This window comes from Gorilla gorilla, chromosome 23, assembly GCF_029281585.2.
Source record: "Gorilla gorilla gorilla isolate KB3781 chromosome 23, NHGRI_mGorGor1-v2.1_pri, whole genome shotgun sequence".
NCBI lineage: Eukaryota > Metazoa > Chordata > Mammalia > Primates > Hominidae > Gorilla > Gorilla gorilla.
The window spans coordinates 35,878,322-35,902,890 of NC_086018.1; the positions used below are offsets into that span (position 1 = coordinate 35,878,322).

Genomic DNA, 24,569 nt, shown 5'->3' on the forward strand with positions numbered 1-24,569 from the left:
ACAGTGTACGGAATGGTTTAGAATGAGAAGTGGTCATCTCACCCTCACCTCGCCCCGTCCAGAGCCAGAGCATTGCCTCGTTTTCAGCATTGTGGACATGGATGATCACTTTGGGCTTATACCACTACTGCATGTTTCTTTTCTTCCTCAACAGTTTCAGTCATTCAGTCAGTACCGCTGTAAGACTGCCAAGAAGTCAGAGGAGGAGATTGACTTTCTTCGTTCCAATCCCAAAATCTGGAATGTTCATAGTGTCCTCAATGTCCTTCATTCCCTCGTAGACAAATCCAACATCAACCGACAGTTGGAGGTATACACAAGCGGAGGTGAGTGCAGCAGGCCGACAGCCGTGGCCTGCGAATTTCCAGCTGCTTGCCATCTGTTCCAAATGAATAGATCACTGCAAGTAGAGCAGATGAGTCACCATATCTTAGGTGGTGGTCTGTTGACTCTTTGTAGGTGCTTGAGTACAAACAGTAGCAGAGTATTTGTGCTGGGGGCTCTGGGGCTTGGGAGTCCGTTGGCCAACAAACTGAACCAGCACATTGAGATTTGCGTTTGTAAACACTTCTGTGTCTCCAGTGCTTTTGTTTAGATAAGCACTTCTCACACGTGTTGGTGTCAGAGCCACTTTACCCTGTTAAAATATTGAGAACCACAAAATGTATCTATTTTAAAAAATTTTTTTCTTTTTTTTTCAGTGAAGAGTGGCATTTTTGCAGATCACTCTGTCTGGCTGAGATAGCTGGCTTCTCATTTCTGCTTCTGCATTCAATCTGTTGCAGTGTGTTCTTTTGTTTGAAGCACATAAAGAAAATCTGGCCCAGGCACTGTGGCTCACACCTGTAATCCCAGCACTTTGGGAGGCTTAGGCAGAAGGATCGCTTGAGTCCAGGAGTTTGAGACCAGCCTGGGCAATATAGTGAGACTTTGTCTAAAAAAAAAATGTTTAAATTGGCTGAGCATGGTGGGTGGGGTGCCCCTGTAGTCCCAGCTACTCGGGAGGCTGAGGTGGGAGGATTGCTTGAGCCCAGGAAGCAAAGATTGCAGTGAACTGAGATCGCACCACTGTACTCTAGCCTGGGCCACAGAGCGAGAACTTGTCTGAAAAAAAAAGAAGGAAAATCTGGCTTCACACGGATATAGAAAGGAAGTTTTTTTGTCGTTTGTTTTTGAGACAGGGTGTCACTGTGTCACCCAGTCTGGTCTTGGACTCCTGGGCTCAAGCAGTCCTGCCTTGGCCTCCCAAAAGTGCCAGGATTATTGGAGAGGATTTTCTTTGATACTACACCATGTAGTAGTATGTATGGGTTGAATATTCCTGACTTGAAAATTTGAAATCTGAAATGCTCCAAAATCTGACTTTTTGAGCACCGACATGACGCCGTAAGTAGAAAATTCTACACCCAACCTCATGTGACCAGTTGCAGTCAGAACTTCGTCTCATGCACAAAAGTATTTAAAAGATTATAATAAAGTTACTTTCAGGCTGTGTGTATAAGACATATATGAAAAATAAATGAATTTTATGTTTAGATTTGGATCCTATCCTTAAGATACTCATTAGGGCCGGGTGCCATGGCTCACGCCTATAATCCTAGCATTTTGGGAGGCCGAGGCGGGCAGATCACCTGAGGTCAGGAGTTCGAGATCATCCTGGCCAACGTGGTGAAACCTCATCTCTACTAAAAATACAAAAAATTAGCCGGGCCTGGTGGTGGGCACCTGTAATCCCATCTACTTGGGAGGCTGAGGCAGGAGAATCATTTGAACCAGGGAGGCAGAGGTTGCAGTGAGCCGAGATCGCACCACTGCACTCCAGTCTTGGTGACAGAGCGAGACTCTGTCTTGGAAAAAAAAAAAAAAAGATATCTCATTAGGCATATGCAGATATTAAAAATTGCAAAATGCAAAACACTTCTGGTCACAAGCATTTATAGAAGTATACTCACCCTGTACTTCTTTGAAGTAACCAGTGGTAGTTTCATACAGATTAGGTGCAGTGAGGAATCTGAAACTGTATTGGTGAATTTTTCTTTTGTTAGTGTTATTCATCACTTCTGTGATTTGAATGAGTTCCTTACATCCATGTGTGACTTTTTTTTTTTCCTGAGACAGAATCTGCTCTGTTGCTCAGGCAGAGTGCAATGTCATGATCTCAGTTCACTGCAACCTCTGCCTCCGGGGTTCAAGCGATTCTCCTGTCTCAGCCTCCAGGGATATAGAAAGGAAGGATTACAGGCACACGCCAACACGCCGGGCTAATTTTTGTATTTTTAGTAGAACAGAGTTTGACCATGTTGGCCAGGCTGCTCTTGAACTCCCGAGCTCAAGTGATCTGCCTGCCTCAGCCTCCCAAAGTGCTGGGGTTACATGCATGAGCCACTGCGCCTGGCCATGTGTGATTTCTAAAAAAATATTGGTTCTCTGAGTTATAAAGATCTTCCAAATGTTGACACATTTTATTACATTTTTTTAAAAAGTCAGATTTGTTGCTTTTGCCACTGACATCAGGTAAGCATTTATTTGTAAGCTATAGAGCTTGTAGTGGCAGATAAAAGTTTTACAAAATTCCATTTTTGCTTAATAGCTTGAATTTTTATTTATTTTGAGATGGGGTTTCACTCTGTCACCCAGGCTGAAGTGCGGTGGCACAATCATGGCTCACTGCATCCTCTACCTGCTGGGCTCAAGTGATCCTCCTACCTCAGCCTCCCGAGTAGCTAGGAACGCAGGTTTGCACCACCATACCTGGCTGATTTTTTTTTTTTTTTTTGGTAGAAACAAGGTCTCACTTTGTTGCCCAGGCCAATCTTGAACTCATGGGATTTCATGTGTGAGCCACTGTGCCCAACCTTTGAACTGTTTTATAGGTAGCAAACACTGTCAGTTATTTTCTTTGAGGTGTGACAGGTTTACTTCATTTTTGTGAAAATGTCTGCCCTTTTTTCCTTTATTTTTATTTTTATTTTTTTTGAGACAGAGTCTTGCTCTGTAGCCCAGGCTTGAATGCAGTGGCACAATCTCTGCTCACTGCAACCTCCGCCTCCCGAGTTCAAGCGATTCTCCTGCCTCAGCCTCCGCAATAGCTGGGACTACAGGTGTGCACCACCACACCCATCTAATTTTTGTATTTTTAGTAGAGACGGGGCTTCACCATGTTGGGCAGGCTGGGCTCAAACTCCTGACCTCAAGTGATACGCCTGCCTCGGCCTCCCAAAATGCTAGGATTACAGGCATGAGCTGCACTCAGTTGTGTATCAGTTTTTTTTTTTTTTTTTGAGGTGGAGTCTTGCTCTGTTGCCCAGGCTGGAGTGCAGTGGCGCAATCTGGGCTCACTGCAAGCTCCGCCTCCCGGGTTCATGCCATTCTCCTGCCTCAGCCTCCCGAGTAGCTGGGACTACAGGCGCCCACCACCACGCCTGGCTAATTTTTTGTATTTTTAGTAGAGATGGGATTTCACCTAGCCAGGATGGTCTCAATCTCCTGACCTCGTGATCTGCCCACCTCAGCCTCCCAAAGTGCTGGGATTACAGGTGTGAGCCACCGCGCACGACCTATGAATCAGTTGTTTTTTTCAAGTAAAAATGAAAAAAGAATTTTCTTTCTTTTTTTTATCTTTTTTTTAGAACAGGGTCTGTCTGTTACCCAGGCCAAAATGCAGTAGCACTTCCATAGATCTCAGTCTCAAAAAACAAACAAACAAAAAACAACTGATACAACAAACTCTGGTTATTCAGATATGGTACCTGGGCTCAAGCAAATCCTCCCACCTCGACCTCTCAAGTTGCTGGGATTAGAGGTCTAAGCCACCATGCCTGGCTAAGGACTAGTTCTTTTAGTGCAAATGCATGGCAAGAAGCAATGCGGTGACTACTGGTACAATTTTGTGTCGTTGCCTGATTTATGCTTAAGTTGACAGTAATTTTGCCCAACATAGTGTTTGCATCATGCAAAATTCAACTCAGTGGGAAGGGCAAATAACATCTTAGTGTTGTTATTACGAAAATAGCTTTGACCTCATGTGCTTTCTGAAAGGTGGGGTCTTCGTGGTTGTATTTTACTGATGAGAGGGACCTTTTCATGTGTTGGGACCAAAAAAAAATAAGCAAAATGAACTGCCATCCTGTAAGCAAATACTGGTAAATCGAAGATTAGCGTAAGATTGGTTTTGCTGTTTCTTGGTATTCCTTTGAAGTTATTCCCCAGTTGAGGGAAGCTTTCAAGGCTGGCAGTAGGTGAGATGCCTACTGAGTAACATTCAGAGGTCAGGTGTGCCTGCCTTTACCTGCCTCCTATCAGAGTATTCACGGTGTCTGTCTCTTTCAGGTGACCCCGAGAGTGTGGCTGGGGAGTATGGGCGGCACTCCCTCTACAAAATGCTTGGTTACTTCAGCCTGGTCGGGCTTCTCCGCCTGCACTCCCTGTTAGGAGATTACTACCAGGCCATCAAGGTGCTGGAGAACATCGAACTGAACAAGAAGGTGATGCCTATTGCCTATGGCCCCTCTTGCCAGAGCCAGAATATCTGTTTCTAGAGAACCACTCTGATCTCTTAGGACAAATTTCCAGGAGAGGAAAGAGGACTCTTCCCTCAGGCCATTGAAAGTTGGGACTAAAACTGGGCAAACAGCTATGGTAAAAAGCTAGACCTGGACGATTTTGGTAGTTAACGACAGTTTTTTCTTCTGTTTTCAAAATGGAATGATGATGGCAGCTTGCTCTGTCGCCAGGCTGGAGTGCAGTGGCGTGATCTCAGCTCACTGCAACCTCCATCTCCTGGGTTCAAGCGATTCCCTTGCCTCAGCCTCCTGAGTAGCTGGGACTACAGGCATGCGCCACCATGCCCAGCTAATTTTTTTTTTTTTTTTTTTTTGTATTTTAGTAGAGTTGGGGTTTCACCGTGTTGGCCAGGATGGTCTCGATCTCCTGACCTCGTGATCCGCCTACCTCGGCCTCCCAAAGTGCTGGGATTACAGGCGTGAGCCACCATGCCCGGCCCATGGCAGCTCTTTGCTCTTCACATTTTGCTGAAGGATTGAGAAGGCCAGACTCAGTGGCTCACACCTGTAATCCCAGCACTTTGGGAGGCTGAGGCAGGTGGATTACTTGAGGTCAGGAGTTCGAGACCAGCCTGGCCAACATGGTGAAACCCTGTCTCTGCTAAAAATACAAAAAAAACAAAAAAACTAGCTGGGTGTGGTGGTGGGCACTTGTAATCCCAGCTACTCAGGAGGCTGAGGTAGGAGAATCACTTGAACCTGGGAGGCAGAGGTTGCAGTGAACCGAGATCACGCCATTGCACTCCAGCCTGGGCAACAGAACAAGACTCTGTCCCAGGAAAAAAAAAAAAAAAAATTAAGTAAAGATGTAATTCTAAGATGGTATGTTCATTGATACATGGTTAGCTGTTGTGTTCTTCCTAACCACAGAAAAATATTACAGATAATTTTTATTTGGTGTTTGGCTCATGTGCATGTATGTGTTTCTGTCTTCCCTGTCCAAAAGGACTTAATTGAAAAAGCAAGGAAAAATAACAAAACTGAGATGTATAGCATTTTAGAGCTGAAGGAGATTTTAGGGATTACCTGATCCCTAACCTTCTTGTTTACAGCTAAAAAAATGGATTCCTCAAAACATACAACTTAATTGATGAATAGGAAGATCCGCTCTCAAACTCTGGGACTCCAGAGCTTCCTCTGGATAGTTGAGGGCCTCTGCAGGGAAAACTCTTGGTGTTTCTACCTCTGGTTCTATCTAGGATGAATTGGGACTCATGGATGTTTGTTCCACCTCCTTCTACAGAGTATGTATTCCCGTGTGCCAGAGTGCCAGGTCACCACATACTATTATGTTGGGTTTGCATATTTGATGATGCGTCGTTACCAGGATGCCATCCGGGTCTTCGCCAACATCCTCCTCTACATCCAGAGGACCAAGAGCATGTTCCAGAGGACCACGTACAAGTATGAGATGGTAAGGGGGACTCTGCCTGCCACCAATGGCCTTTCTAATCAGGGGGATCCTTGGCACCTATGCCAACCATTCTTGGTAAACACCATCCAAAATATTGCACTTTTAAGCCAGGAGTTCAAGACTGTAGAGCGCTCTGTGATTGTGCCTACTAATAGATCAGCCAGCTGGAGTGCAGTGACGCAGTCACAGCTCACGTCAGCCTCAACCTCCTGGGATGAGGCGATCATCCTACTTCAGTCTTCCCAGTAGCTGGGCTTAAAGGCGCACACAACAACACCGGCTAATTTTTTTTTTTTTTTTTTTTTTTGAGACGAAGTCTCTGTCACCCAGGCTGGAGTACAGTGGTGCGATCTCAGCTCACTGCAACCTCCGCTTCCTGGGTTCAAGTGATTCTCCAGCCTTAGCCTCCTGAGTAGCTGGGACTACAGATGCGTGCCACCATGTCCAGCTAATTTTTGTATTTTTAGTAGAGATGGGGTTTCACTATTTGGCCAGGCTGGTCTCGAACTCCTGATCTCAGGTGATCCATCCACCTCGGCCTCCCAAAGTGCTGGGATTACAGGCGTGAGCCACCACGCCCAGCCAAAATGATCTTTTAATGGCTAGCATACTCTTAAGAGTTTCTGTTGTGATGCCTGTTACCTCAGATCATTAACATCTTGATGATAAGGATTTGATGATAATATCTTTTGTTTCAGTTATATCCTCCAGCAGTGCCTACATTTATTTATTCAGCATCAATATGCTGAGTGTTCACTGGGTTCTAAGTGTTTTGATTTAAGGTGTGGATATTGGTGGGAAGGAGGATGGGTTCAAGAATTGGGAGGAGCTTCCTAGGCAGAGAATATCATGAGCAAAGTGGTTGAGACTTGAAAGTGTGGTGATGCAGCCGCACAATAAACCGTTTTGGCTGGAGGGCAAGTAGGTAGTAGGAATTGGGTTATTAGAGTCTGAGAACCTTCATTAACCCAGGTAAAGTATAGTCCTGTGTCATTTGATGCTGCAGATACATTCTGAGAAATGCATCGTTTGGTGATTTTGTTGTGTGAACATCATAGAATGTACTTACACAAACCTAGATGGGATAACCTACTACATACCCGGGTTACATGGTATAGCCTATGGCTCCTTGGCTACAAACTTCTAGAACATATTACTGTACTGAATACCATAGGCAGTTGTAACACAAAGGTATTTGTGTATCTAAGATACAGTAAAAATACAGGATTATAATCTTGTAGGATCACCATCCTATATGTGGCCCATGGCCCGTTGTTGACTGAAACGTTGTGGCACAGCACATTACTATTTAGTCTATATTCTGTCGTCATCAAGGTCGCATCAAAGGTTTTGGGTAACTCGATCCTAACTGTGTAAAAGGATTGACCTGCTAGTGATGTGTGGGACAAACTGGAGAGACTGAGACAGAGGTGCCAGTAAGGAATCCAGAAGATGGCTAAGGAGGATCTGGAGCTAGGATGGAAGTTAGGTAGATCTAGAGGGAGGATTGGAAGAGATGTTGGGGAAGTTCAATGGCTGGTATGAGACAACTGGGTAAGTCAAAGATCTGTGCAGAGAATTGTGAGGCCAGTTGGCAGTGGGGACCTCAGGAAGTCCGTCTCATTTGACCCGCTACCACTCTCCACCCCATCCCCAGATTAACAAGCAGAATGAACAGATGCATGCGCTGCTGGCCATTGCCCTCACAATGTACCCCATGCGTATCGATGAGAGCATTCACCTCCAGCTGCGGGAGAAATATGGGGACAAGATGTTGCGCATGCAGAAAGGTGACCCACAAGTCTATGAAGAACTTTTCAGTTACTCCTGCCCCAAGTTCCTGTCGCCTGTAGTGCCCAACTATGATAATGTGCACCCCAACTACCACAAAGAGCCTTTCCTGCAGCAGCTGAAGGTGTTTTCCGATGAAGTACAGCAGCAGGCCCAGCTTTCAACCATCCGCAGCTTCCTGAAGCTCTACACCACCATGCCTGTGGCCAAGCTGGCTGGCTTCCTGGACCTCACAGAGCAGGAGTTCCGGATCCAGCTTCTTGTCTTCAAACACAAGATGAAGAACCTCGTGTGGACCAGCGGCATCTCAGCCCTGGATGGTGAATTTCAGTCAGCCTCAGAGGTTGACTTCTACATTGATAAGGTATGCCTGTCCCCTGGGCTTGGGGTCTTGTATTAAGTGTTCCCTATCTTTCATTCACTATTGTGGGCACATGAAGTATATCGGGGAACAAAATCAAAGATTCCTGGCCTTGTGGTGCTGCCACAAGGTGCCAGGTGTGGTGGCTCATGCCAGTAATACTGGTACTTTAGGGGAGGCTGGGGTGGGAGGATCACTCTAGCCCAGGAGTTCAAGACCAGCCTGGGCAACGTAGTGAGACCTTTTCTCTATTTACAAAAAAAAAAAAAAAACACGAGATAAACAATAGATGGTTTTGTTTTGGTTTTTTTTTGAGATGGAATTTCGCTCTCGTTGCCCAGGCTAGAATGTGATGGCACGATCTCGGCTCACCGCAACCTCCACCTCCCAGGTTCGAGCCATTCTCCTGCCTCAGCCTCCTGAGTAGCTGGGATTACCAGCATGCGCTACCATACCCAGCTAATTCTGTATTTTTAGTAGAAATGGGGTTTCTCCATGTTGGTCAGTCTGGTGTCAAACTCCCAACCTCAGGTGATCCGCCAGCCTTGGCCTCCCAAAGTGCTGGGATTACCAACAATAGATGTTATAATTAAACAATAGATGTTATAATTAAACAAACTATGTAGTAAGAGGTTGCCAAGCACTGCAGAGTAAAGGAAGGCAGAGGTGGTAGGAGGCACAGGTTGCAGTGTTAAATACGGTGTTCAGACAGGCTTTGTTGAGAAAGTGAAGTTTAAGCTAAGCTAAGACTTGAAGGAAGTGAGGGAGTAGTGTTTTGGTTTTTTTTTTGACAGTCTTGGTCTGTTGCCCAGGCTAGAGTGCAGTGGTGCAATCTCAGCTCACTGCAACCTCCGCCTCCCAGGTTCAAGCAATTCTCCTGCCTCAGCCTCCTGAGTAGCTGGGATTATAAGAGGCCGCCACCACACCTGGCTAATTTTTGTATTTTTAGTAGAACAGGGTTTTGCCATGTTGGCCAGGCTAGTCTCAAACTCCTGACCTGAAGCGATCCATCTGGTGGAGAGTTCTTAATAGCTCACCAAAGGCTGGACACGGTGGCTCATGCCTGTAATCCCAGCACTTTGGGAGGCCGAGGTGGACAGATCATGAGGTCAAGAGATCAAGACCATCCTAGCCAACATGGTGAAACCCCATCTCTACTAAAAATAAATTAGCTGGGCATGGTGGCGCATGCCTGTAGTCCCAGCTACCCAGGAGGCTGAGGCAGGAGAATCACTTGAACCCAGGAGGCGGAGGTTGCAGTGAGCTGAGATCACGGCACTGCACTGTAGCCTGGCAACAGAGCGACACTCCGTCTCAAAAAAAAAAAAATAAATAACTCACCAGATATCTGGAGGAAGAGCCTTCCAGGCAGAGGAACAGTTAGAGCAAAGGTCCCAAAGAGGAGTGAGGCCAATAAGTTTAAGGGGCAGTTGTAGTATGCCCGAGTGGCCTGAGAAAGGAGGCTGTGTAGATGAGGTTGGAGGAAGGGGGATGGTGCTTTGTATACTGTTGGAGTACTTTACAAGTGGGAAGCCATTGTCCTGCTGCCTTTTTAATTTTTTTATTTTTAGTTAGCAATAACCACACCTCACATAACCCTCATTGGCCATACTGTCACTGCACAAAGCTTTTTTTTTTTTTTTTTTTTTTTTTTTGAGACGGAGTGTCATTCTGTCGTCCAGGCTGGAGTGCAGTGGCACGATCTTGGCTCACTGCAACCTCTGCCTCCCGGGTTCATGCGATTCTCTTGCCTCAGCCTCCTGAGTAGCTGGGATTACAGGCTCACACCACCACACCCAGCTAATATTTTGTGTATTTTTAGTAGAGACAGGGTTTCACTATGTTGACCAGACTGGTCTCCAACTCCTGACCTTGTGATCCGCCCGCCTCGGCCTCCCAGAGTGCTAGGATTACAGGCGTGAGCCATCACGCCCGGTATTATTTTATTTTTATTTTATTTTATTTTATTTGAGATGTCTCGCTCTGTTGCCTAGGCTGGAGTGCAGTGGCGCGATCTCAGCTCACTGCAAACTCCACCTCCCAGGTTCACGCCATTCTCCTGCCTCAGCCTCCCGAGTAGCTGGGACTACAGACACCCGCCACCACACCTGGCTAATTTTTTGTATTTTTTAGTAGAGACGGGGTTTCACTGTGTTAGCCAGGATGGTCTCAATCTCCTGACCTCGTGATCCACCCACCTCGGCTTACCAAAGTGCTGAGATTACAGGCATGAGCCACTGCATCCGGCTCTCTTTTTTGAGACAAGGTCTCACTCTGGTTGCCCAGGCTGGAGTGCAGTGGTGTGATCTCAGCTCACTGCAGCCTCAACTTCCTGGGTTCAGTTGATTGTCCTACCTCATCCTCCCAAGTAGCTGAGATTACAGGCGCACGTCACCACGACTGGCTAATTTTTGGTATTTTTAGTAGAGATGGGGTTTGGCCATGTTGCCCAGCCTGGTCTCGAACTCCGATATGTGCCACTGTTCCCAGCCGATTTTAAGTTTTTACTTTATAGAAACAGGGTCTCACTTTGTTGCCCAGGCTAGTTTCAAGTGATCCTCCTACCTTGGCCTCCCAAAATGCTGGGATTACTGGTGTGAGCCACTGCACCTGTCCTGTCCTGATGTCTAACACCTTGGATTAGTGCTGCCTGTTTGTGAACTTTATATAATGGAATTACACAGTATGTACTCTTAAGTCTGGCTTCTTTTGCTCAACATTACAATTGAGTGAGTCACCGTCCATTGTGTGTAGCAGTGATTCCTTCATGTTTATTGTTCTGTGATAGTCCAGCATCTGCTGTTGTTATTGTACTGCAGTTTATCCATTCTCCCATTGATTAACATTTGGATGGTTTGTATATTACAAAAAATACAAGTAAGGTTTTTACAGAGTGGCTAGTAATACATTTATATATGCCTATGTATGCCTCAAGTTCTTTCCAGAAGAATACACAAGCAGCATAGCAGTAGCTTCCTCTCAGGAGGGGAGGTGGGTTGAAGAACAGTGTTAGTTTTCACTGGCACTTTTAAGTTCAAGCTGGACATTTTAATGTCTGATTAGATTTTCATTTTTATTTATTTATTTATTTAGAGACAGAGTCTCATTGTATCACTCAGGCTGTAGTGCAGTGATGTGATCTTGGCTCACTGCCACCTCCGCCTCCTGGGTTCAAGCAATCCTTCTGTCTCAGCCTCCTGATTAGCTGGGACTACAGGTGCTGATGAGCTGATGAGGTTTTTAAAAGAATTGTTTTCTTTTTTTTTAGACTGAGTCTTGCTCTTGTTGCACAGGCTGGAGTGCAATGGCACAATCTCGGCTCACCGGAACCTCTGCCTCCCGGGTTCAGGCGATTTTCCTGCCTCAGCCTCCCGAGTAGCTGGGGTCTACGGGGATGCGCCACCATGCCCAGCTAATTTTGTATTTTCAGTAGAGACAGGGTTTCTCCGTCTTGGTTAGGCTGGTCTCGAACTCCCGCCCTCAGGTGATCTGCCCGCCTCGGCCTCCCAAAGTGCTGGGGTTACAGACATGAGCCACCACACCTGGCCGTCAGCCCAGGTTTTCTAAGATCAGCAAATGTCCATAGGGCAGAGGGGGTCTTCTGTGCTTTTCTTAGAATGGTTTCTTTTTTCCCAAAATGTTCTGTTACTATCTTGTCAGCTCTTTGATGCTGTAAGTAAATTTTTTTCTAATATCCTGCATTTTTCATTGTTTTTGAAAGCATTTTGGGCCAGGTACAGTGGCTTATAGCTATAATCCCAATACTCTGGAAGGACGAGGCAGGAGAATTGCTTGAGCCCAGGAGTTTAAGACCAGCCTGGGCAACAAACCAAGACCCTGTCTCTACTCTTTAAAAAGAGAAAAAGCGTGCTGGGCACGATGGCTCACGCCTGTAATCCCAGCACTTTGGGAGGCCAAGGCGGGTGGATCACCTGAGGTCAGGAGATCAAGACCATCCTGGCCAATATGGTGAAACCCTGTCTCTACTAAAAATATAAAAATTAGCCAGGCATGGTGGCACATGCCTGTAATCCCAGCAACTTGGGAGGCTGAGACAGGAGAATCACTTGAGCCCAGGAGACAGAGGTTGCAGTGAGCTGAGATCAAGTCACCACATTCCAGCCTTTGTGATAGAGATGAGACTGCGTCTTGAAAAAAAGAGAAAAAGCATTTTGGTCTAAATGTATTGTTGGAAATAGCACTTTTTGAGCAGTTCTTAAAAATACATGATTTTAGGCTGAATGCAGTGGCTCATACCTGTAATCCTGTCACTTTGGGAGGCCAAGGTGGGTAGATCATCAGAGGTCAGGGGTTCAAGACCTGCCTGTGCAACATGGCGAAACCCCGTCTCTACTAAAAATATTTTAAAAATTAGCCAGGCATGGTGGTGCGTGCCTGTAATCCCAGCTACTCGGGAGGCTGAGGCACGAGAATCACCTGAACCTGGGAAGCAGAAGCTGCAGTGAGCCAAGATTGTGCCACTGCACTCCAGAGTGAGAGACTGTCTCAAAAAAAGAAAAAAACATAATTTTTATACATAATTTGCATGATAAGCCGGGCGCGTTGGTTCACGCTTGTAATGCCAGCACTTCGGGAGGCCGAGCTAGGTGGAACACGAGGTCAGGAGATCAAGACCATCCTGGCCAATATGGTAAACCCCATCTCTACTAAAAGTACAAAAATTAGCTGGGCGTGGTGGCGGGTGCCTGTAGTCCCAGCTACTTGGGAGGCTGAGGCAGGAGACTTGCTTGAACCTAGGAGGCGGAGGTTGCAGTAAGCCAAGATCGCACCACTGCACTCCAGCCTGGGCAACAGAGCGAGACTCCACTTCAAAAAAATAAAAAAAGGCTGGGCATGGTGGCTCACGCCTGTAATCCCAACACTTTGAGAGGCGAAGGTGGGCGGATCACTTGAGGTCAGGAGATCAAGACCAGCCTGACCAACATGAAGAAACCCCATCTCTACTAAAAATACAAAATTAGCCAGACGTGGCAGCACATGCTTGTAATCTCAGCTACTCGGGAGGCTGAGGCAAGAGAATTGCTTGAACCCGGGAGGTGGAGGTTGCAGTGAGCCAAGATTGTGCCATTGCACTCCAGCCTGGGCAACAAGAGCGAAACTCCGTCTCAAAAAAAAAAAAAAAAAAAAAAAAAAAACAAACTTGCATGATCCCAGCACTTTGGGAGGCTGAGGCAGGCAGATCACGAGGTCAGGAGATCAAGACCATCCTGGCTAACACGGTGAAACCCCGTCCCTACTGAAAATACAAAAAATTAGCCGGGCATGGTGGTGGGCGCCTGTGGTCCCAGCTACTTGGGAGGCTGAGGCAGGAGAATGGTGTGAACCCGGGAGGCGGAGCTTGCAGTAAGCAGAGCTCGCGCCACTGCACTCCAGCCTGGGCGACAGAGCGAGACTCCATCTCAAAAAAAAAAAAAAAAAAAAAAAGTTGCAGGATATAAACTTCTCCATTTTAAAGTGTGCAATTTGGCCAGGTGTGATGCTTTACACCTATAATCCCAGCACTTTGGGAGGCCAAGACTGGCAGATCACTTGAGACCAAGAGTTCAAGACCAGCCTGGCCAACATGGTGAAACCCCATCTGTACTAAAAATACACAAATTAGCTGAGTGTGGGGGCGCATGCCTATAATCCCAGCTACTTGGGAGGCTGAGGCACAAGAATCGCTTTAGCCTAGGAGGTGGAGGTTGCAGTGAGCCAAGATCATGCCACTGCACTCCAGCCTGGGTGACAGAGTGAGACCCTGTCTCCATAAATAAATAGAATGAATGAATGAATGAAGAGTTCAGTGGTTATTAGTATGTTCACAGTGTTTTGCAACTATCTCCACTGTCTAATTCCAAAACATTTCTGTCCCCCCAAAAAGAAAGTCCCTACCCACTAGCAGTCACTCGCAGTTCCCCGGTTCCCCCTTTCTGCCATCCCCTAGCAAACCACTAATCTGCTTTAGTCTCTCTGCATTTGACATTTCAGGTAAATGGAATCATGTAATATATGGACTTTTGTGTTTGGGTCCTTTCACTGAGCATGTCTTCAAGTTTCATCCATATTATAGCATGTGTCAGTACATTCCTTTTATAGCTGAATAATATCCCATGTGTTAATGTACTGCATTTTGTTTATCCATTTGTTGTTGGACATTTGGGGTTTTTAGTTTTGGGGGTTTTTTTGTTCCTTTTTTCACTTTTTGGCTTATGAATAGTGCTGCTGTGAATATTCATCTAGAAGTTATTGTGTGAACATATGTTTTTAATTTTCAGATATATATCTAGTTGTGGAATTTCTAGGTCAGTTTGGGTAGTTTGTTTTTGAAAGTTCATTTTGCTTTAAAATAAATACTCTCATTTCATTTTTATGGCTTCTGGAAGACTTGGTTTTTGCCATAAGGTAGCTAGCCCGATACAAACAGATTTGCCAAAAGTAATAACACGTCAGTAGTGGAAGTTTTCCAGTGTTTTAAATTATGCTTTTATAAATCAAAGAAAACTGAGCCAGGCTTGGTAGCATGTACTTGTAGTCCCAGCTATGGGAGAGAGTCCCTTATAGCCCCTGCCTTAGGAGGCTGAGGCAGGAGGATGGCTTGAGCCCAGGCATTTGAGGCTGCAGTGACCTAAGATCTTACCACTGCAATCCAGCCTGGGTAACAAAGTGAGACCCTGCCTCTAAAAATAAATAAATAAAAATAAAGAAAACTTTCTCCCTTGCCAGGATCATGTCAAGCCTTTTTTTTTTTTTTTTTTTTTTTTTGTTAGATAGCATCTTAATCCTCCAGTTGTCCAGGCTGGAGTGCAGTGGTAAAATCACAGCTCACTGCAGCCTCAACTCCCGGGGGCTCAGGTGATCCTCCTATCTCAGCTTCCCAAGTAGCTGGGACTACAGGAGTGCACCACCACATCTTGCTAATTTTTGTATTTTTTGTAGAGATGGGGTTTTACCATGTTGCCCAGCCTGGTCTCAAATACAAACTCCTGGGCTCGGGTAGTCTGCCCACCTCTGCCTCCCAAAGTGCTGGGATTACAGGCGTGAGCCACCATGCCTGGCCTAGTTTTTTCTCAATACCTGACATATATACGTTCTTTGGCAATTATAGTAGCCTCCTGCATTCCTCTGTCACCTCTTAATTACCAGCCTAGCTATTCTCAACTAATCTGGGTAGTTTAACAAAACATTTCTCCTAAGAATTGGCTATTTGATTATTATTTAATTGCATGTTTTACTGTTATTCCTCTGTTGCTGGTTCAGGTTTGTCTTTGGCAAAGTGCTTCTTTTTTTTTTCCTTTTTGACTCTTCATTCTTAACTTGAAAGAAATCCTATCAGAGATTTAGAACGTTCTTAGGTCTTAACCTGGAGGATATAGAAAATTTTAAAGTAAAATGGTGTTCAAAATATTTTCAGCTAAAAACAAAACTTAAAGATTGGACTAATTTGCAATTTTATCAACGGTGTAGGAGCATAAACTTTTTTTTTTTTTTTTTTTTTTTGAGATGGAGTCTCACTTTGTTACCCAAGCTGGAGTGCAGTGACGCAGTCTCGGCTCACTGCAACCTCTCCCTCCTGGGATTGCAGGTGCCCGCCACTACGCCCAGCTAATTTTTAGTAGAGATGGGGTTTCACCATGTTGGTCAGGCTGGTCTTGAATTCCCAACCTCCCAAAGTGCTGGGATTACAGGCGTGAGTCACCGTGCCCAGCCAGCATAAACATCTTTATTCCCAAAATAAAAAAGACTAGGCTGGGCACGGTGGCTCACGCCTGTAATCCCAACACTTTGGGAGGCCAAGACGGGTGAATCATGAGGTCAGGAGATCGAGACCATCCTGGCTAGCATGGTGAAACTCCGTCTCTACTAAAAACATACAAAAAAAATTAAGCAGGCATGGTGGCGGGTGCCTGTAGTCCCAGCTACTCGGGAGGCTGAGGCAGGAGAATGGTGTGAACTCGGGAGGTGGAGCTTGCAGTGAGCCGAGATCACACCACTGCACTCCAGCCTGAGTGACAGAGCAAGACTCCATCTCAAAAAAAAAAAAAAAAGACTAGAAAATAAAAGACAAAAAAAAAAGTCTAGAAAATAAAAGTACAAATGAATTGATAAAAAAATATATATATAAACTAGGCCGGGCACGTTGGCTCACGCCTGTAATCCCAGCACTTTGGGAAGCTGAGGCGAGTGGATCACCTGAGGTCAGGAGTTTCAGACCACCCTGACTAACATGGTGAAACCTCGTCTCTACTAAAAATACAAAAATTAGCCAGGCAAGATGGCGGTCGCCTGTAATCCCAGCTACTTGGGAAGCTGAAGCAAGAGAATTGCTTGAACCCTGGAGGCGGAGGTTGCAGTGAGCTGAGATCATGCCATTGCACTCCAGCCTGGGCGAGAAGAGCAAAACTCCATCTCAAAAAAAAAAAAAAAAAGAAAGAAAAGAAAAACTCTCTAGACAGAGTGAGTTACTGTTAACTGGTGGTGTTTTTCCAGTGGTCTTTTCCCCACCTTTACATCTAACACTCACCGTCATTATCACTTGCAAGTCCATGGTGGCTCCTGGGTTAGATGGCCCTGCTCCTCCACCTGGCTGCTCTTCCCTGACTGTGCTTTCCCCCACAGGACATGATCCACATCGCGGACACCAAGGTCGCCAGGCGTTATGGGGATTTCTTCATCCGTCAGATCCACAAATTTGAGGAGGTGAGAGATCTGAGAGAAGAGGGGTTTGTTGGCTCAGGACAGAGCTTAGGAACTGAATCGAGAGTTTACTTTTTTTTAATTTTTATTCTTTTATTTATTTTGAGATGGAGTCTTGTGCTGTCGCCCATGCGGGAGTGCAGCGACATGATCTCAGCTCACTGCAACCTCTGCCTCCTGGGTTCAAGCGAGTCTCCCTCCTCAGCCTCCCGCATAGCTGGAATTACAGGCGTGTGCCACCACACCCAGCTAATTTTTGTATTTATGGTAGAGATGGGGTTTCACCATGTTGGCCAGGCTGGTCTCCAGCTCCTGGCCTCGAGTGATCCAGTCCGTCTCAGCTTCCCAAAGTGTTGGGATTACAGGCATGAGCCACCATGCCCGGCCTTTTAAAATTTTTCATTTCTGTTATTAAGAAAGCCTACTGCCCTCCAGCCTGGGCAACCGAGCAAGACCCTGTCTCAAGAAAAAAAAAAAAAGAAAAAGAGGCCAGGTGCAGTGGCTCATGCCTGTAATCCCAGCACTTTGGGAGGCTGAATTTGAGATCAGGAGTTCAAGACCAGCCTGGCCACATGGTGAAACCTCATGTCTACTAAAAATTAAAAAAATTAGCTGGGTGTGGTGGTGCGCACCTGTAATCCCATCTACGCAGAAGGCTGAGGCAGGAGAATCACTTGAACCTGGGAGGTGGAGGCTGCAGTGAGCAGAGATCGTGTCACTGCAAAAGAAAGCTTGAGGTTGGCCCTTTAAATTTTCAAGCTAGACTGGCTGGCTGCTTGGGGTTTGGGGAGTGGGGTTGGGCCTGTAGGAATTGCTGCATCAGCCTTCTCCAGAGCATCTCTTTCCAAGATCTCCCTCTGTGGGTGGCCAGCTCTCCTCTCCCTCCCTGGTATTTCCTAATATGGGTGGATTCACTGCCTGCTCTTGCCCATCCCTCCCCATTTGGCATTGTTTTCCAACTTAGACAGGTCTGGCTAGTTCCTGCAGGCTGGAGGACAGGAAGCTCTGTTTTGACATACTTGGTGCATTCCTTGTCTTGCCCTAGGAGAGGTCTTGTGGGTCAGGCCAAGCACTGTAAGGGTGTGGGTCTCTCTTTGTGGCCATTGCTAGGGCTACTGTGTCCTGGTGCTTTGAGTTCTCCAGCAGAGGTCAGGCTCTTCCTGCAGGATCATAACAGCCCTGCTGCTCTTTTTACTTTCTGGCTGTTTAGATCACATCTGTCAGGGTGGTGGGCTAGGGCTGTCTTCTAACAAGGATCCTGTTCAAAGCTTCTGATTCTTCCCCTAACTGAACTAGTAACCTTGAAACGTCTGGCCAGTCTGAATCCTTTTTCTGTCAGATGGATAGAGCAGTGTTGGGTATGGGTTTGTTGAGTGTGAAGGGCAGGTAAAAGAATAATCTGCATGAACTGTGCAGGGCCATATGAATGTCACGGCTTTGCACACACATAGTGGACACCCACATCAGAAACTTCCTTTCTTGGCTTCAGAGGAGCAGCTGGGAATCTGACCTAGTGATCATACACACTGTAGGAAAGGGGTTGGGGAAATCCCCGTATGTAACTTTGCTTTTCTTTCTCTTCTAGCTTAATCGAACCCTGAAGAAGATGGGACAGAGACCTTGATGATATTCACACACATTCAGGAACCTGTTTTGATGTATTATAGGCAGGAAGTGTTTTTGCTACCATGAAACCTTTACCTAGATCAGCCATCAGCCTGTCAACTCAGTTAACAAGTTAAGGACCGAAGTGTTTCAAGTGGATCTCAGTAAAGGATCTTTGGAGCCAGATCTGTCGTCTCATTATTGTAGGAGACAATTTGTGGGTTGTGGCAGTAATACATTTCCCATGTGTCCTGATGCTTTCAGGATACATCAGTTGTTAGTGTTTAAATTGAGTTATTTTTATTTTGTGCTTTTGAGATGGAGTCTTACTCTGTCTCCCAGGCTGGAGTGCAGTAGCGTGATCTCAGTTCGTTGCATCCTCTGCTGCCCAGGTTCAAGCAGTTCTGCCTCAGCCTTCCAAGTAGCTGGGATTACAGGCATGTGCCACCACAGTCAGCTAATTTTTGTATTCTCAGTAGAGATGGGTTTTACCATGTTGGCCAGGCTGGTCTCGAACTCCTGGCCTCAAGTGATTCGCCTGCCTTGGCCTCCCAAAGTGTGCTAGGATTACAGGCATGAGCCACCACGCCCCGCCTAAATTCAAAATCTTTTTTTTTTTTTTTTTTTTTTTTTTGACGGAGTCTCGCTCTGTTGCTCAGGTTGGAATGTACTGGCGCGATCTCGGCTCACTGCAAGCTCCACCTCCCAGGTTCCCGCCATTCTCCTGCCTCAGCCTCCCAAGTAGCTGGGACTACAGGCGCCCGCCACCATGCCCGGCCAATTTTTTGTATTTTTTAGTAGAGATGGGGTTTCACCGTGTTAGCCAGGATGGTCTCAGATCTCCTGACCTCGTGATCCGCCCATCTCGGCCTCCTAAAGTACTGGGATTACAGGCGTGAGCCACTGCGCCCAGCCCTAAATTGAATTCTTAAATCCCTCTTGTTCATAAAGCAGTATATTTGGTTTACAGGATATTTTCACATTCAGTATTTTGTTTGTGCGTCACAAGATCCTATGAACTTTAAATGACCTATAATTTTCATGACATATTTGTGGCAGTGCTGGGTCCTGGAAAGAAACTATTGAACACCTCCTACTGCCAGGAACTGTGCAAAGAGGGATCCATATACATTACTTACACCTTACAACTCAGGTTTAGTAGTAGTTCCTCATCTTATTGATGAGGAAATGAACCCACAGTAGTTAGTGACTTGATCAAGGTCACATTAGGCAGCTGCTGGAGCTGAGCTAAATGGTTTCCTGCCTACCCACAGTATTAATGCTATACCTGTCACCCTGTAGTGGGTGCTTGGACTGGAAGCCCCTGCTTGCAAGTTGTCTCACATCTCTGCCTGGTTCCTTGTATATAAAATAAGGTTAGCAGGCCAGGCGCGGTGGCTCACACCTGTAATCCCAGCACTGGGAGGCCAAGGCGGGCGGATCACAAGGTCAAGGAGATCGAGACCATCCTGGCTAACATGGCCAAACCCTGTCTCTATTAAAAATACAAAAAAATTAGCCGGGCGTGGTGGCGGGCACCTGTAGTCCCAGCTACTCGGGAGGCTGAGGCAGGAGAATGGTGTGAACCCGGGAGGCGGAGCTTGCAGTGAGCCAAGAGATCGTGCCGCTGGACCCCAGCCTGGGTTACAGAGCGAGACTCCGTCTAAAAAAAATAAAAAATAAGGTTAGCAGAACCTGGCTCACTGGGCAGTGGCGACGAATAAATGAGAATGCTATTTTGAGTGCCCAGTGCAGTGCCTGGCCTATAATGGATGTTCAGTTACTGTTTCCCCACACTTGGAATTCATAAGCTTTTCAGTATGCTCTTTTTCCCCATTGGTTTGATAATTATTATTGGGAACTGAATGGTGGTTCCCAAGAAGACATGTCCATATCCTAAGCCCTGGATGCCATCAGCATGACCTTATTTGTTTGGCTGGCATGCAGTGGCACGATCTGTTCACTGCAACGTCTGCCTCCCAGGTTCAAGCTATTCTACCTCAGCCTCCCGAGTAGTTGCATGCCACCATGCCTGGCTAATTTTTTGTATTTTTATTTTTATTTATTTATTTTTTTGAGACAGAGTTTTGATATTGCCCAGGCTGGAGTGCAATGGCACGATCTCGGCTCACTGCAACCTCTGCCTCCGGGGTTCAAGCGGTTCTCCTGCCTCAGCCTCCCAAGTAGCTGGGACTACAGGTGCATGCCACCACGCCTGGCTAATGTTTGTAGTTTTAATAGAGACGAGGTTTCGCGATGTTGGCCAGGCTAGTCTCGAACTCCTGACCTCAGGTGATCTGCCTGCATCAGCCTCCCAAAGTGCTGGGATTATAGGCGTGAGCCACTGTGTCTGGCTTTTTTGTATTTTCAGTAGAGACTCGGTTTCACCATGTTGGTCAGGTGGGTCTCAAACTCCTGACCTCAGATGGTCACCCATCTTGGCCTCCCAAAGTGCTGGGATTACAGGCGTGAGCCACAGTGCCCAGCCTTCTTTATTTTGTTTTTGTTTTTGAGATGGAATCTCGCTCTGTCGCCCAGGCTGGAGTGCAGTGGTGCAATCTCAGCTCACTGCAACCTCCACCTCCTGGGTTCAAGAGATTCTCCTGCCTCAGCCTCCTGAGTAGCTGGGACTACAGGCACCATTTCTCCTGCCTCAGCCTCCTGAGTAGCTGGGACTACAGGCACCCACGACCACACCTTGCTAATTTTTACATTTTTTTAGTAGAGATGGTGTTTTGCCATGTTGGCCAGGCTAGTCTCAAACTCCTGACCTCAGGTGATCTGCCTGCCTCAGCCTCCCATAGTGCTGGTATTACAGGCGTGAGCCACTGTGCCCAGCCAGCATGACCTTATTTGGAAGAAGGTCTTAATGGTTGTAAGTTAAAGATCTCAAAATTAGATCATTGTGCTTGCTTTAGCAGCACATGTACCAAAATTGGAATGATGCAGTTTAGCATGGCCCCTGTGCAAGGATGACATGCAAATTTGTGAAGTGTTCCCATATATTAAAAATACATTTTTAAAAATGAGATCATTCTGGATTATCCAGGTAGGCACTAAATCCAATGACAAGTGTCATGAGAGACACTGAGGAAAGAGACAGGAGGAGAAGGTCACGTGAAGACAGGCTGATGGAGTTAGCAGGCACAAGCTAAAGAATGTGCGGGGCCACTGGGAGCTGGAAGAGGCAGGGATGGATTCTCCCCTGGAGCCTTTGGTTTTGGACTCGTGGCTTCTGGAACCGTAAGAGGAGAAATCTCTGTTGTTTAAGTCCCAAGTCTGTGATAGAGCAGCCCCAGGCAGGAATTGAATGCATTGCCTCCTGTGTATCAAGCCATTGGAGGATTCAGGGACAGAAAGCTGGGTCCTTTTCTACGAGCAAACCAGCCAGGCACTGATAGGCAAGGGGGAAGTCAGGACGTGGGAAAAGACCGAATTCCTGTCTTCAGACTCAAATTCTAATGGTTGAAGACAGGTGATAAGCCATATTTAGTGTGTTGGATGGTGGTATGTGTTGTAGAGAAAAACTGAAGGCAGGAGTTTCTATTGTGAATAGGATAGTCAGGGACCACACTGATTGGCGTCATTTGAGCAGAGACCTGAAGACATTAGGAGGGGGATGGTGCAAGTATGTGAGGCAAGAGCTCTTCAGGAACAAAACTGCAAGTACAGAGGTCCTGAGGCCAGAGCATGTTTTATATGTGGAGCAAATGGAGCAAGAAGGCCAGCTGGAGCAGAAGGTAGCAAGGAGGAAGAGGCCAGATCCTGGAATGAGGCTCCAGGTTGTATGTAAGGCCTTGTAGATGACTGGAAGGACCGACTTTGAATCTCAGTGAGGTGGGAAGCCATCCTTCACCAGAGAGGTTACAGAACTTGTCCAAGTTCCCAGAGCGAAAGGATGGAGCCAGGATTTTATTTTTTGAGACAAGAGTCTCGCTCTATTACCCAGACTGGAGTGCAGTGGCACAAGCTTGGCGCACTGCAATGCAACCTCTGCCTCCTGGGCTCAAGCGATCCTCCTGTCTCAGCCTCCAAATTAACTGGGACCACAGGCATACACCACCATGCCCAGCTAATTTTTTATAGTTTTGTTTGTATAGATGGTGTTTTGCCATGTTGCCCAGACTGCTCTTGAACTGAGCTTAAGCAGTCCATCTGCCTTGGCCTCCCGAAATGCTGGGATTATAGGCATGAGCCACTGTGCCCAGCCCCAAAGGAATTTTTAAAAAGCAGCCTCTAGTTATAAGTCCAAACATTTGTAGAGCTCTTGGTAGCTTTCCAAGCCGTCCTTCATCTGTTGCCTTGTTGGAACCGAATGAGTGGCCCAGTGCCAGCCAGGGCTCCTTACCCCCCACTCCCTGGCTACCACATGGTTCCTTGGTGCAGGGAGGTTGCTGTGCGTTGATTCCTCCTAAAGAATGTCTCATGCTTTGTCCACTATGCCCTGACATTTGGCGATGGTGGCTTGCAGGAACTCCAACTCAACTGGGCAGCCCCCTGGGTTAATGTGTTTTGAATTCAATGCCAGTTTCATAGTTCATGTCATAGTTCTCTATCATTACAATTATGCCAGGTCCAAGTGTGTTGTCTGACACGGCTCTTGGCACTCTTTTTGCTGTGAGGCCATTGCAGGCACTCTGGGTCACACAGACCCAGTGTGTATGAGTGCCTGGCTTGGAGCCATCTCCCAGCAGCTTGGTCCAGGCTCGGCAGCCGGGCCAGGCAGCTAGCAACCCCTGTGAGGGGGCAGGCACAGCTGGACTCTGCCTGGCACCACTTGCGGAATGCACAGCATTCATCAGCTGTGGCCAGCTCAGGATTTTTATTCCATCAGAGCAGAATAACCAGGTTCATGATCCCCCCCATGCTAAGGAGAGCAAGGGCTTTGTTATCGGGGAATGGGGAGCTCTGGGTGGTACCAGTTTCCAGAATTTTCTCCACCAGCAAGAGAAGGGGGCAGAGCAAAGTGTGTAGGCTTGGACTTCCTTGGACCTTGGTCTGAGTCCTGACTGCCACATACCAGCTGAGCCAAGTTACGTAGTTTTCAGTGCTTCACCTTTCTCTAAAATGGGGTTAGCGCCTGCCTCAGAATTGTTCTGTGCACCAAATTATGTAAAGTTCTTAGCAAAGCACCTGGCAGTAGTGTGTGATAAGGGGAGGAGGGCCTTACTAACACACTTGGGTAGAGTGTGTGATAAGGGGAAGGGAGGCCATTGTTAGCTGGCCATGACCTTGGCCTCCAGAGCCGTAGAGCTATAGATGACTGAGGCAGGTCATGTGTGGAACAGCCCGGCTACTTCCTGGTGGAGCTGGGACTGGAAACCTCCAGACTCCCCCCTGGGGCTCTCTTAACTGCTCCAAGGACCAAAGAGAAGGCCTGTTTAGACAGTGTGGAGGTCCATTCACAGAGGCCAGGGCACTTGTCTAGAGCAGCCAGCCACGGAGGAGCTGGGCCCCACGCACAGTGTCGGCAGCAGGCATGAGGGGAGAATTGGAGAGATTGGGAGGTTGCAGAGGACAGGACTTGGATGTGGCAGCTGAGTGGATGTGGAGGCTGTAGGGAAGTGAAATGCCCAGTTCTCAGGCTGTCTGAGATGGGGGTTGGTGGCTGGAGCAGGTTTGGGACTGGAGGAGGTAAGTGCAAGTGGGTAAGGAACAGGAGTTTGAGGAGCCTGTGGGACGTCCAGGTGGAGGTGCCCAGGGCCTAACAATTTGGGCAGAGGCAATGAACAGCTGGGGCTGGAACCCTGGTCTCCAGGCCCCTAGGCTAGAGCTGGTTCCTCCTCAGACAAGTCCCTGGTGGGCTTGGCACACTTATTCTTTTTTTTTTTTTGAGATGGAGTTTTGCTCCTGTTGCCCAGGCTGGAGTGCAATATCATGATCTCAGCTCACTGCAACGTCCACCTCCCGGGTTCAAGCGATTCTCCTGCCTCAGCCTCCTGAGTAGCTGGGATTACAGGTGCCTGCCACCATGCCTGGCTAATTTTTGTATTTTTAGTAGAGATGGGGTTTTGCCATGTTGGCCAGGCTGGTCTTGAACTCCTGATCTCAGGTGATCTGCCTGCCTTGGCCTCCTGAAGTGCTGGGATTACAGGCGTGAGCCACTGCGCCCGGCCTGGGCTCGGCACACTTCTTTGCA

At 47.0% G+C, this 24,569-nt stretch overlaps 1 protein-coding gene and 1 non-coding gene across 3 annotated transcripts in view; both read left to right on the forward strand.

Moving 5' to 3' along the window:
• The window catches only part of EIF3L (eukaryotic translation initiation factor 3 subunit L), a 39,733-nt gene extending 21,117 nt beyond the window's left edge, over positions 1-18,616 (forward strand). For both annotated transcript variants that reach the window (XM_019018110.4, XM_031005590.2), the window contains 6 exons: positions 155-326; positions 4,330-4,484; positions 5,806-5,976; positions 7,634-8,131; positions 16,748-16,828; positions 18,411-18,616. In XM_019018110.4, the coding sequence (XP_018873655.2) occupies positions 155-326; positions 4,330-4,484; positions 5,806-5,976; positions 7,634-8,131; positions 16,748-16,828; positions 18,411-18,449 (1,116 nt within the window). In that variant the 3' untranslated portion in view covers positions 18,450-18,616. The remainder of the gene's footprint in view (positions 1-154; positions 327-4,329; positions 4,485-5,805; positions 5,977-7,633; positions 8,132-16,747; positions 16,829-18,410) is intronic.
• Positions 18,617-21,335: 2,719 nt separating this feature from the next.
• LOC115931993 (U6 spliceosomal RNA) lies at positions 21,336-21,437 on the forward strand. The gene has a single exon (XR_004068383.1). It is a non-coding gene; the product is annotated as a U6 spliceosomal RNA (small nuclear RNA).
• The last annotated feature ends 3,132 nt before the right edge of the window (positions 21,438-24,569 follow it).